The 13,788-nt window shown below is 53.9% G+C and overlaps 1 protein-coding gene across 6 annotated transcripts in view; it reads right to left on the reverse strand.

Moving 5' to 3' along the window:
* Nucleotides 1-895: 895 nt before the first annotated feature.
* The window catches only part of DYNC2I1 (dynein 2 intermediate chain 1), a 40,406-nt gene continuing 27,513 nt past the window's right edge, over nt 896-13,788 (reverse strand). For 2 of the 6 annotated variants that reach the window (XM_057731453.1, XM_057731452.1), the window contains exons 18-26: nt 13,056-13,218; nt 10,005-10,118; nt 9,846-9,907; nt 9,380-9,431; nt 8,280-8,340; nt 5,262-5,361; nt 4,970-5,101; nt 3,082-3,305; nt 896-1,461 (exon numbers count right to left, since the gene is read on the reverse strand). In XM_057731453.1, the coding sequence (XP_057587436.1) occupies nt 1,233-1,461; nt 3,082-3,305; nt 4,970-5,101; nt 5,262-5,361; nt 8,280-8,340; nt 9,380-9,431; nt 9,846-9,907; nt 10,005-10,118; nt 13,056-13,218 (1,137 nt within the window). In that variant the 3' untranslated portion in view covers nt 896-1,232. The remainder of the gene's footprint in view (nt 1,462-3,081; nt 3,306-4,969; nt 5,102-5,261; nt 5,362-8,279; nt 8,341-9,379; nt 9,432-9,845; nt 9,908-10,004; nt 10,119-13,055; nt 13,219-13,788) is intronic. The other 4 variants (XM_057731454.1, XM_057731455.1, XM_057731456.1 and 1 more) reach the window with 4 other exon arrangements.

Genomic DNA, 13,788 nt, shown 5'->3' on the forward strand with positions numbered 1-13,788 from the left:
TGATTATTTCCTGTGTTTTGATTATTTTTCCTCAAATCTCTGTTAAATGTAAAAAACAGAAAATTAAAAAAGCAACACACGATCACAAATAGTTAGATATAAAAACCAAATTGTGTTCAGGTACTTTAGTCCATTAACCAAAACAAAAAGATGCACGGAGGGCCAAACACTTTCAAAGTCCCGTATTCTCCCTGAAGCAGCAGTGCTGACAAAGGCTCATCCAGGAGAGACTCACTAAGCACCAGGCTGAGTTAGACGAACATGCCCCCCACCCCCCAGCCACCGAGCTCACTGGCAAGTGCGCTGAGATGTGCCAAGGATGGCACTTAAGGAGCAGCCCTCGCTCGAGGGCGACTTCACGTGAAGTGACCGGGGGCGGCCTCTGCGAGGAAGCGGTCCACGCCGGCGGGTGTAGGCAGGGTGCAGCACCCTAAGAGGACAATGGGAAGCTTTGCGATTGATGAGAAACTCACCGCGCCAGGGGCTGGCCCACTGAGGGTGCGCCGGCCCCAGGAGGCTGACCCTTCTCTGCCTGGTCCCAGTTCCAGGGTGAAACCTTCCCATCGCTGGTGAAGCAGCAGCCACACGTGGCCCAGAGAGCAAACCCACCCCCCACTGACCGCTCACCTACCACCTGTCAGTGACACTGGGTGTGGACAAAGGCCATCACCCCAGAATTCTCCTGCCCTACGATAACTGTACAACTAAGAGAATTTATGTATTTTATCATCTTTACACAAAGCTCATTTTTAATAATAAAGCATAACGCAAATGTGTCTGAACAGACATCCCAACACTGCCAGCAGAGGAAGCCCAAGAAAGCATTAAGGAAACAGAGGTGGGAGGTCATCCCAGTGGAGCCCGTCCTTTAATTGAAACCTTTAATATGTCATTTTATGCATGACTAAGAAAACTGTTTATAAAATACATTTTTATTTGGATTGTTTTAAAAATCTAGTAATAAGTGTTACAATATTTTAAAGCTGCTCTGAAAATCAGTAGAAATATTCTTGGAAAAGAGCATCCTACATGGCTCTCTGTTCCCTCTGAAGTTCAGTATACACTAAAATGTCTGCTGTTTCCATTCAAAAATAGTAATTTATTTACAGCGTCCTGAAGCGACATTCTTGAAAAATGAATTCTGTACAGACACACCCTCTATCTACACGAACGTACACACATCAGCTGTCACGTCAGGGTCACCGCACAGCTTCCTCGTGGGATCCCGCCACCTACGCGGCTTCCTGTAGCAGCAGCTGCAGCCTCCGCAGCTCGTCGCCTGCTGAGGCCGTCCACTGCTGCCGCAGGTACTGGACGTCCACGCCGCCCGACGCTCTGGCCAGCACCAGGGCCAGGAAGCTACTGCGGGTCTTCTCTGCTTCCCCCACGACAGTCATGGCCACCAGCCTGAAATCGAGACGCACACGCCTGTGATCCTGAGTCGCCCAATCACCCACCTTCCTGGGGGGAGGAGGAGGAAGAGAAACGCTGAGCACATGGCGGGTAAGTCTGCATGATTCTTTGGATCTGACTCCAAAAGCAAAGGCAACAGAAGCAAGCAGGTGGGATTACTAAGAAGCTTCTGCAGAAACAAAATGAAAGGGCACCTGCAGAATGGGAGAAAGTATTTGCCAATCATGTATCTGTTAAGGGGTTAACACCCAAAACACATAAAGATCTCATACAACTCAACAGCAAAAAAACAAGCAATTCAATTAGAAAATGGACAGATCTAAACAGAAATTTTCCCACAGAAGACACACAGATGGCTGACACGTGAAAAGCTGCTCAACATCACTAACGGCCGGTGGAATGCAGATCAAAACCACAGTGAGAGGTCACCTCACACCGGTCAGAATGGCCATCAGCAAAAAGGAAGAAATAACAAGTGTTGGCGAGGATGTGGATAAAAAGGAGCCCTCGTGCACTGCTGGTGGGAATGTAAATTGGTGCAGACACAATGGAAAACAGTATGGAGGTTCCTTAAAAAACTAAAAATAGAACTACCATACAACCCAGCAATTCCACTCCTGGGTATTTATCCAAAGAAAACGAAGTCACTATCTCGAAGAGGTATCTGTAGCCCCCCGTCCACTGCAGCATGATTCACAACAGCCAAGACATGGAAACAACCCAAGTGTCCGTCAGCGGATGAGTGGATAAAGAATATGTTATTCTGTACTGCATACTTGAAAGTTGCTAAGAGAGTAAATATTAAAAGTTTTCATGACGAGAAAAAAAATTCTGGAACTATGTAAGGTGATACATGCAATCACTTGATAATATATACAGAATTTGAATCATTATGTTGTACACCTAAAATCAATATGTTTTACATCAATTATACTTCAATATAAATAAATAAACAATAGATAATACAATTCTTTGATCCTTAGACTATTCTGGACTAAATATGAAATAAACACACTTTAAAGTGGTTTTTAAGCTCTTAAATATATACATATAAAACTAATACTTAAATTTAAATATAAATAACCATTCTTTAAAGTGTGGGTGGCCTTATACATAAATCTAGTAAGAAAGAGCATCAGTGATGCTTCTACAAAAAAATCACTGTGGTCTGTATCAATGTCTATATCTGTTTGTCTGCCCATCCATCACTGCATCCATCATTCCACCATCCACCATCCATCACTGCATCCATCCACCCATCATCCACCATCCATCCATCCATCCATCCATCCATCCATCCATCCATCCATCCATCCATCCATCCATCCATCCATCCATCCATCATCCACCATCCATCATTCCATCCCATCCATCCATCATCCACCTCTTAAAAACCATGAGTTCTTACTGATACCTCTGGGCATCCAACATCACAGGGTTTATTTTCGCTTTCCTCTTTTTTTTTTTGTTTATAACTTCTTTCTCCATCACTGAGAAACCTAATTCTTATTATCCACAATATATTTACTTATCTGCTCAGTTCTCCAGTACATGTAACGTCGTTTCAGATTTGCTAACCCATACCCCTGTGAAATGTGAAAAATAAACTCACTAACTAGAAACAAAAAAATCACTGTGAGGGCTCATCCTGAGCTTCATCAGACATACCTGTCTGGAGAGACGGGCTGTTTGGCGACAGGACCCAAATCGCTCTCCAGGAGGTCCCAGACATATACACAGGACGTGTCGTCCTGGACCAGGAACACAGCCGGCCTCGTCGAGGACCACTGCAGGCCTGTGATGGCGCGGCCACAGGTGCTGCGGTCCCACTGCAGGAGCGGGCGCTCGGCCGTCAGCTGGTGCAGCCTGATGCTCCCGTCAGAGCAGCCGGCCTGGGGGAGGGGGGAAACGCATCACACTTCTTCTCTCTTTTTCACTCAAGCTCAGCAGCCAAGGAAAATTCTCAGAACATTAGCTTTCTTTGGTGTACAGCCAAAACATTTGGTTTATTTTTTGTTTTCTAAACATAAAATCATAATATTAAATCGTATCCTCACAAATTACAAAGGTGCGTGTTTGGAGATTCTGATGCACTTTGTACCCACTTCCTCTCCCCAAAAGGGCTAATAATCAATGAATTCGGTGAATATATAAATAGCTATTTATTTTTAACAAAGCTGAACACTGCTGATTCAAGCATATGATATTAAGACTGGCAAGACTGATAACTTTTTTTAAAAATCACACCTTTGCACCAATACTATGATTTTACATTCCTTTTGGATTGAAATTTCCACAACATAAAAACTTAGCTGCCCTAGCAAAAGACTAAATTTTTAGCTTAGGAAAAGGAAACAATTCCTTTTCACTCAACATATTTAATTCTTCATGTATTTAATCTTTCGAAAAAAGCAGAGGCAAGAGTTAGCAGTCATGAAAGGTTCTAAAGAAAAAAACAGACAGGTGGATAACAGAGCCAGGTTCCACTGGCAGGAGGGCAGAGGGGACCCTGGGCCAGCCCGGGACTGGGACGTGGGGGTGGCACCGGGCAAGTGCTTAGCAGACGGAGATAAGAGGAGACCTCGACGTCATGCCCTGAACACAAGCACTTCTGACTGCCTGGGCCTTGGTTTCCAGGTACTTTTCTCCCAACAGGAGCCAGGACTCAGAGAAATGGCTGATCGCGAGGGTCCCTGTACCAGAAAGCAGGGAGGGGCTCACGGAACAATGTCAGAACCACTTCCAGGGACCCCTCGCCCCGGGCGGACCATCTGAGCAGCAGAGGAAATGCAGGCAGTGACTCTGCGACCTGCTGAGGACTGTGAAAAGCCTCGTGTCCACATTTAGACAAGAAATACACACGAAGGAGGAGAGGACGCCTTCTGACCCGCGACGGCTCACGTGGATGTAACACAGGGCGACAGAGCCGCGCGGCGGCAGACGCGCACACAAGGAGCAGCAGCAGGGACTCAGTGGCCGTGCGCCTCCCAAGGCCCCGGCTGACCAGACAGGACGGGGCCCGCAGTCAGGGCCAGGCCTGCAGCGGATCGTGACGAGATGGCCCCAGGCTCAGCTGGGGGCGTCCAGGCCCTTGGTGAGAGGCTGAGGCCGGTCCCCGGTGAGGCAGGGCCGAGCCACAGTGACGGGACGGGACGGGACGCGTGGCCTGGGCCACAGCGCTGCTCACAAAGGGCCCTGTCGGGACAGCCGTGGGGGCTCAGACCTTAGAGAGCAGGACTCGCCGGACCGGCCTGTGGCTGCAGGAGACCAACGCCCGGTCCCTGGGCTGGAGCGTCCTGGCCACAGCAAGCGTGTCACGGCACGCTCGGGGCTGGTGGGATGCTCTGTGCTGGCCCTGCAACTTTCCTACAAGCCGAAAATTACGTGCGAATAAAACACCTGAAGAAGATCCACACAACAGCCTCATGGGATGAGCTGTGCTGACCACACAGACGGGACTTCAGGAAACCAGGAGCCCGACGTGTACAGACCCAGGGGCCGAAGATCCTGGCACACGCTGCCAAAGCCTCAGTGCTTAAAAGACAGACTTTCTTACCAGGAACACGGGTTCTCCAAACGGTGAGAAGTCAATCACATTCACCTTCACCGGCCGCATGCCCTGCTGCTGGGGCCAGAACAACCTGGGAGCGGCTCTCACGCCTTGTCTGGTGCCGTGGCTGATGAGGCCCTGGGAGGGAGAGGAGGAGGGGTCAGGACCCGGGGATAAAGCTCCTATTCTTGAAACGAGTTAAACAACATTCTGATTAAAGCAAACAGGAAGTTACTCTCCAACAAAGATACTTACGAAGCCGCTCTAGTTACAGAGCGAAATCCAGACAATTACTCACCATGTCTGTGCCAACAACAAAGTGGTTAGGATCTGAAGGCAGAAATTTAATGTTCAGTGTTTGTGCGGAGGCCCAAAATTCACAACCTTCATGGGAAAGGCTGGAAAAAAACAGCAAAGGTGAACAGATGGTAGTCCTGAAACCATCAGGACAGAGGTGACACGTAATGTGGTCGCCTGCCGTCTGCCACTGGATACGTTTCCAGTCCCTTTTCCTCTGGGTTACCGCACTCTGGACAGTTCCCTCAGCCCATGCCCCCGCTCACTCATTCTTTCTTCCAGTGTCTAATCCACTTCTTCACCCATTGGCTTAAATTTCAGAGACGACAGTCCCATTTCTAGAGATGTCTTTCCAATCGCACAATTCCATCTCGTACGCTGGTGGGTGTCCCTCACACTGCAGAGTCTGCGACGCTCCCCGAGACCCCGGCCGTGGACGTGCATGCCTGCAGGCAGCTGTCCCCATGCTGACGGGAGCTCCCGGGCCCTGGTCTGCCCCACGCTTACTCCTCAGCTGCAGACCCCTGACCACACGCTGAGCTTGGCTTCTGGGTTTCTCCCGCCGGAGGGGCAGTGAGTCCCAGGGTCCTGGGCAGGGGTCAGCTCCCGCTCACTGCCCAGCAGGCCTGACACATCCCTGGTCCCCTAGGGCCCCAGCTGCCAGCCCCGCCACCACCCAAAAGCCTGCAGGCTGACTTCAAGCTCCACCCTTGTTCTGGTACTTTCCCCTCTTTTTTAAAAGACTATATTTAGGGCTTCCCTGGTGGTGCAGAGGTTAAGAATCTGCCTGCCAATGCAGGGAACACGGGTTCGAGCCCTGGGCCAGGAAGATCACACATGCCACGGAGCAACTAAGCCTGTGCACCACAACTACTGAGCCTAAGCTCTAGAGCCCGCGAGCCACAACTTGGCCCATGTGCTACAACTACTGAAGCCCACGCGCCTAGAGCCCATGCTCCACAACAAGAGAAGCCACTGCAATGAGGAGCCCGCACACCACAACTCAGAGTAGCCCCCGCTCGCCACAATTAGAGAAAGCCCGTGCACAGCAACGAAGACCCAACGCAGCCAATAAATAAATTTAGTAAAAGCAAATAAAAAAAGACTATATTTAGTGTGCTGCTGGGCTTTTACCCTGTACAGTGTGTATCGCAGCAGCCAGGGCCCCGGGCTGCTCCTGCCACGCTGCCCCCGGCCCGGCTCGGGGACCTGGCCCCTCAGGCTCTCCCCTCTCTCCTCACCTCCGGCCGAGACCCCCGCCGTGGGGCCTGCTGCCCTGGTCACCTCCACCCTGGGCACCCCAGGCCCCTCCTCCCTCCCTCCTGGTCCTCAGCTGCAGGGTGCCCCCCAGCTGAGCTGGACATCTGGGCGAGAGACAGGCTCTCCTCTCTCTGTCCCCGGAAGCAGCCGGCCACCAGGTGTGCTCAACCCCACCCGTTACTGAGCCCAGCCCTCTGTCCCCAGGAGTGTCACCCGGTTCAGACTCTGATCTCAACCCACCCCCACGACAGTCTCTCCACATCCGCTGTTCCAACTTGACACTGTTGCCAAGTTCATGGTTCTGAACTGCAAACAAGACGCTCCCCTCCCTGCTTAAAATCCTGCAGTGAGTCCCCGTGGCCCCCGTGAGAGCTGTCTGGACTTTCAGCGCAGCGGACACTCTTCAGGCCACCAGCTCTTCCCCTTCGCTCCACAGCAAACCTCCCGGCAGGTCCGGAGACCGTCAGCGCCCTCATACCTCTGAGCTCCCTCTGCCCGGAGCAGGCTCCCTGACTCCATCGCACCCCACGTCCACCAGCCGTCCCTCCTCAGGGCCCACACGCCACACCCCCCCCACAGGCACGTCACGTGTGTGCCGAGCCGGGGGACGAGACGACGTGCCACCGGGCCCCTCTCAGGGTCGCCTCACCAAGGCCCGTCCCACGTTCGGGGCCGAGGGAGGGAGGCTCACGTGGGCCTGCATCTCAGCTCAGGCCCCCCCGCGTCCCCCACAAAGCCGTCCTCCCCCTGCCTGATGCCGACCTCGAGGGCTGCAGTGGCCACTGGTCACCTGTCTGCACTTAAAGGCCCTGAGGGAAGAGGCCCAGGAAGCAGCGGGTAGAACAAGCACCGTGCGGCAAGTGTGCAGAACAGTCTAGACGACGGCTGTGACACCCAGACCCGGGGCAGGGCGGGGCACGGCCAGGCGTTTTGTGGGGAAAACCCAACATCAGCTACCGGTGACACTTTCCTCAAAACAGTATAGTTAAGCACAGGGGAAACGTATAGTTAAAAGATAAATGCCACACATGGTACGGTCGACAAGGCCGTAAGGGAGCCGAGCACGAGCTCGCAGAGGTTCAGTAAGCGGTCGGCGCTCGCCCGTGGTGCGGTCTGCAGTGTGTGAGATGAGTTTTCTCAGACATAACTGACTCGTGTCGTGACTGAAGTCGATGGCAGGTGATTTACAACCACGAGCCAGTACTGATACGAACGGGTTAACACAAGCCAGCGGTGTTCTGAGGAGGAGGGGTCGGGCTAACACCAGAACTCTCTCCAGGGAGGTCCTGGCTGCAGCGTGAGGGCTAAGAAAAGACACCTTCGGGGCATAAATTAACATGCAATATATAAATACCACAAACAACATTCACACATCTAATAAGGTTTTTACATCATATTAAGTTATCTGAGTGAAAAACAAAAACAATTTCTGAATAAAACTTGCACACCCGTGTTTCTGGTTCCTGAAACTTCTCTATTTAACTTCAGGGTTATATGAAAACTGGATGAAATACAGTCAGATAGCACCAATTCATAAGATAGAAAATATTTTAATCAAAGAAAAATGGTAGCTCTATACCTGGCAACTGCATTTATTACTTTGATTCATTACTAATAAACTAAGTAGCAAATAAACTATTCAGCAAACATACAGGTGAGAAGCTGGGATTCTTCCGTGCACCTGGCCGAGCCTCGCTGCCTAACTCTCCCCCCGCGGGGCACAGGAGCGGTGAGCAGGGGGGGTGAGGCACAGACCCACCTGTCACTCAGCCGAATCGCAGCGCTGTGCACCAGCTTGATCCTCCCTCCAGGCAGCAAGCCTGCAGACAGAAAACACCTCTTAACACAAGCTAACCCAGCTCCAGGGACACGTGCCTGGAACTATTTTCCATTGTTTACATATCTGTGTGAGGAAATAATATAAAAATGTAGATGGATGAAGAAGGTCCCGTCCCTAAGGCGGGGAGGCTCCTGCAACTGCCGTAGGCTATGAGTGAAGCATCCCCAGCTCCGGGCCGCACAGGGAGAAGGTTAGCGGAGCCATGATCCAAAAGCCTTCACATTCTTAGATTTGATTTAAAAAGGGAAGAACACTTAGGCCAAAAAAAAAAAATCAATATTTCACAAACCTCCAATTCCCCACAGAAACCCTCTTCTGTAAACGCCCTCCTGGCTGGTCTCCATTCCCCACGGAGGCAGGGAGGCCCCTCAGCCCCTCCAGCCCTGACCCTTCCCCACACACAGCCCAGTTCACAGGAGTGGAGCGGACGCTGCAGGAGAGGAGGCTGAGAGGAGGGGCCCCTCAGGAAGGTCTGCACCTCGCCCTGCTCCCAGGACGGGAGGGTCCACAGGGACCCTGGCAAGGCCCCCGTGTCAGGACCAGGCTGGCAGCACTGGCTCCACGGGCAGGAGACGCCCCTCCCCAGTTTAAGAAATCAGGGCGGCTCTGGTCCTATTTTCTGGCTGGATCTACCAGGGTGCCCCCGCCCGCACAAGGTGAAGGTCGTTAGATAAGCAGCTGGAGCTGCTGAGAAGTGCAGGCCATCAGGACAGCAAACGTCGGCCGCACAGCCCCAGCCCCGGAGGCTCCAGCCTCGGAGATCTCGGGGTCACACACACCGAGGCCTCAGACACCAGGTCGTGGGGACGCCCGTGGGGAGCGCAGAGCAGACAGCACGCACGGGCCTCCTGTGAGAAGCGCGCCAGGGGCCTGTTCAGCAGGTGACAGGTTATAAAGTACACAAGTCTCATCATTTTCCACGCAGCTAACTACTGATTCTTCAAAGTGATTATTGGTATCTTTAATCTTTAATGATTTTAGCAAACACTAAGTATAATTAGTTTTTTATTAATAATTACCTAAGTCACTTATTGAACCTGCAACATCTGCCTTCGGTAATTCAACCACCACCTAAAACAGAGCACTGAAGGTGAGTATCAGCCCATGTACGGCTAATAATCACGAAACAGTCTAAGCAAAGCGTAGCTCTAATTAAGGCAACATGGTACGTCAGGCGGTAAAAATATAATTGCTCCAGAAAAAAGACTACTGTTTCAATGCTATAACTCCCCTTCTTCGACCTGTTTCTCTCCACTCTGGGACGGGTCGACGCCCCGTACGTCCCCGGCCCTGACGCTGCCCCGTTCCTGCAGGAATTCCCAGCAGGCCCGTCTCGTCCTGGTGCCCCCCGTAGCTGAGTGCACGGCCGCCCCGCCCCACACGCCTCTCCCCCGGCCCCCGACACCCCGAGCACGGACCCGCCACCTCCACGCAGACCGCAGGGTGCGCGCCCGCACGTCCAGCTCACCCCCGCGACCGACTCACCCACACATTGAGAACCCCGTGCTCGTCCAAGGAAGCGAGGTGGAAGGACAGGCCTGCCGTCTCTAACGGAGATGGAGACAGGGAAGGACCGGCGCGTCACTGGGAAAGCACGTCTCACGATGTGCGCACAGGATTTCACGGGAGTGAGAGCTCACGTACCTTCTTCAGTAGAAAAAGGTGGACGCACACAGCTCTGTCTTCTGCAGACGGAGCCTGCGATGGGCTCCACGGCCCGGAGGGGACTGCAGTGGTTTACGGACGTCAGGACGCCATCTGGGGACGAAAAGCACAGGCACCGCGTGCAGGCGCTGAGTTGCGGAGCACAATGAACACGGTGCAGGGACCGGCACGCCCCCCCCAAGCACAAGGGCCACCGTGAAAGGACACGCGCCACGCCTCTGAGCGTCACTGAGCAGCGGAGAGCACAGACGTCACCACACCTACGACACGCGCGACGGGCAGAGCTCCCTCGAGCCCCGCGTCTGCACGACGGCAGGTGCTAGGATGGACGGTGGGGCTGGGGGCCTCTCCACGGCAAGAGGGGGTCATGGAGACACGGTGGAGACTGGGGGTCCACCCCAGCTGGGGGAGGAGAGGGAGGCTCACGGCCAGAGCGGCACCGGGAGTGGGGGGGGAGGAGACTTCGGAGCTGCCGACTCCCCCCCAGCCAAGAGCAGCACCTTTAAAGAAACGACACCTCACAACCCAACAGAACAGAGCTCCTCCGACCCGGCATCTCCACCCACAGAATGTCCAGGAGTAGGAAAAAGCAAACTCCACACAAAGCTACCGTAAGAACGCGATTAAAAAATGCAAATGAAAACATTTCAACCCGTGAAAATTCTCCCTCCGAAAAACAAGCATGAAACAGAAGACCAAAATCCAACACTCCAAACCACATCATATCTCTTCAGAAAGCATTTGGAGGGACGTCCCTGCTGGCGCAGTGGTTAAGAATCCACCTGCCAATGCAGGGGACACAGGTTCGAGCCCTGGTCCGGGAAGATCTCCCATGCCACAGACAACTAAGCCCTTGCACCACAACTAGTGAGCCTGAGCTCCAGGGCCCGTGAGCCACAGCTATTGAAGCCCACGCGCCTAGAGCCCGTGCTCCGCAACAAGAGAAGCCATGGCAATGAGGAGCCTGCGCACCACAACGAAGAGCAGCCCCCGCTCTCCACAACTAGAGAAAGCCTGCGCAGCACTGAAGACCTAACGCAGCCAATAAATAAATAATTTACTTTAAATAAATAAATAATGAAAATTAATAATAAAATTAAAAAAAGTTTTTTAAGCATGTGGAAATATATTTTAAGCAAGTAAACAAAAACACCTGGAATCAGAAACCCGGAACAAAAATGGATTTAAAAACATCAAGAAAGAAAATGAGAGTTAGGATTGAACTCAGGAAAGAAACTGAAGAAAAAGACAAAATGGTCTCAGGAATGAAGAATAAGCGAGAGAGTTTCAGATTCCATGAACTTAAAGGAGGCCCTGTCCCCTGGATGCGAGGTTACTGAAACTTTGAAGGTTTTAGTGACAATGTTTGGATGGCAAAGAAAACAAAGGAAGGATTTTAATGGAGTAATTAAGTTTAAAAACTTAAGAGTTTTAGTGTTCTGAACATGGTGGTGAGTTCAGAGGATAACTAGTCATATCAACAGCAGTTAGAAAATGCGTATTCTTGGTTAAGCCATCTCACCCCAGGTGGGACCCGAACCCACAATCCCTGGCTTAGGAGGCCAGGGCCTTATCCATCAGGCAACTGGGGCTTCACGCGAGAAATGCATGTTCTTCAAAGACCTTTTTCTACTAGCGTCAGACCCACAAGGTACCTGCAAACTCATACATCCTCAACAGTCGCAATCTCACCCCCAAAGGGACAAAACTGTTGTTGGGAGACAAAAAAAAAAACCTCGCCCTTTTATGTATAAAACACGGATGTACTCACGGTACATAAACAGATATGCAGGGAAAAGAAAGCTCAGGGGCTCCTGCACGTGGTTAAGAGAAGGAGACACACCGACACAGGACTGTATCCAGAACACACGAAGACTCTAAAAGCGCAGCAACGAGAAGCAACAAACCAACTGACAAACCTGTGAAAGACCCAAACAGACAGCCCACTGCAGACAGACAGCAAGTAAACCCGAGATGCTCCACGGCCGGCGTCCTCAGGGACACACAAGGTAAAACCGTGGCACACGCTCACACCCGGCAGAGGGAGAAAGGCTGCCAGCCTGCTGGTGGGGACGTGCTCCTGTGGCGAGACCCGTGCGCGGGATCCAGTCCTGACCGCCAGCACCGGGAATCAACCTGGAGCCCCCCACCGGCACGGGCGGGTGGATAAACCAACACTCGCCCAGCAGAGCAGGAGGGACTCTGACCCCCGCGCGGCCGTGACCGTGGGCACGTCTCCCTTGGGGACGGAAGCCAGACATGAAGGTCTGGGCTCCGCAGGGGCCCGTCACCACCGTCTGAGAAAGTAAAGCTACAGATAAAACCCACCGTGAGGATCCTGAGAAGGGGAGGCGCACAGCCAGCCGCAGGGGGTGGCGTGGGGTGCGGGTCCTGGGCAGGACCAGGGAGGAGGACGGACGGCGGGCAGACCGCTGGCTCTGAGTGGGGGCCCCGCGCGGCCAGTGTGACCGTGGACCAGCCTCCCGTCTCGGGGCGCTGGGAGGTGGGCCGAGGTGGGCACCGCACAGGTCACGCTCACAAAGCACTGCCCAGGACACAAGCCCCTACACGCGGGCGCGGCAGAGCGGGGCAGTGCTTGTCCTCGTTTGGCTGTGGCTGTAACTGTGGTTGTAACTGTGGCTGTGGTTGCCGTTGTGGCTGGTAGTGGCAGCAGCCGCACGGCATGAAGTAGTCACAGGACTCTAACTAGGGCTCCTGGCAGGTCCAGGGGTTCTGGCTCCTTTCGACCCGAGAGGCCACCGCTCCTCTCCTTCGGCCTCCCGAGGGGCGTCTGAGCCGCAGGACCACGCACAGCCACACGCCTCAGGCTGATGTGACACTGGGCGTCATCTCACAGAGGACCTGAGCCCCAGCGTGAGCAGGACAGGACGGACGAAGGCTGTCCGTCCCGCCCGTCACAGGCCTCTTTCGCTCCTGGGTCAGAGCCGTGCTCGGGGTGACCTGTGTGAACGACGCAGGGGGATTCCATGGCTGCTCCGGAAAGCCGGGCTGGTGGGCAGCGTCACTGACCCGTAGAAAAGGTTGCGGTTCTGAACGTCCAGGAGCACCCGCTCAGCGTCACGTAGCAGTGGATCCTGGCGTCCTCCCTCAGGTCCCACACGACCACCGAGCCGTGCACGGTCCCCGCAAAGAGCAGGAAGGCCTTAAAGGGGCTGAAGCAGCAGCACGTGACCTAGAAAGACGCACAGAGAGCCGCAGGCTGAGAAGCGGACGCACCGGTGCCCGTGGACGTTCCCCAGGAGCCGAGGGACACAGAGCGCGGGACGCGTCCGCGCGCCGTCTCCGTGGGGGCTGCGGGGGGGACGGTGGCCGCGGGGCTGTGCCCGCCACCTCCCTCGGCCCCATCAGCCGCCCACTGTTTTATCCACGTCCCGCGTCACAGCAAGTGTCTTCAAGCCCCCAAAACCAACACCCATACGCGTTATTCTCCACAGCTTAGCAGGAAATCAGTGACGCTGAGGTCGAGGACCACGTGACTAGAAACACACGCGCACAGGGCCGCCCTCCCACGGCACCCGCGTGGTCATCACACCGCAGCCCGAGAACCAGGGCCGGGAAAGGCACGCGCCCAAGGCCTCAGAAAGTCTCAGGCATGTTAAGACGCCTCTGCGAGGGAGGCCGCCGGGAGGCACCCTCCCGGGACCCAGGGACACCAGAGCCAGCGTCTCCCCGAAGCCAGGGCCACACCGATGCCGAGCTCCAGGGACCGAGAGGCTGCGGCGGCCTGGCCCCTCAGTCCCTC

The sequence above is a fragment of the Hippopotamus amphibius genome, chromosome 4 (genome assembly GCF_030028045.1).
Source record: "Hippopotamus amphibius kiboko isolate mHipAmp2 chromosome 4, mHipAmp2.hap2, whole genome shotgun sequence".
Taxonomy (NCBI): Eukaryota; Metazoa; Chordata; class Mammalia; order Artiodactyla; family Hippopotamidae; genus Hippopotamus; species Hippopotamus amphibius.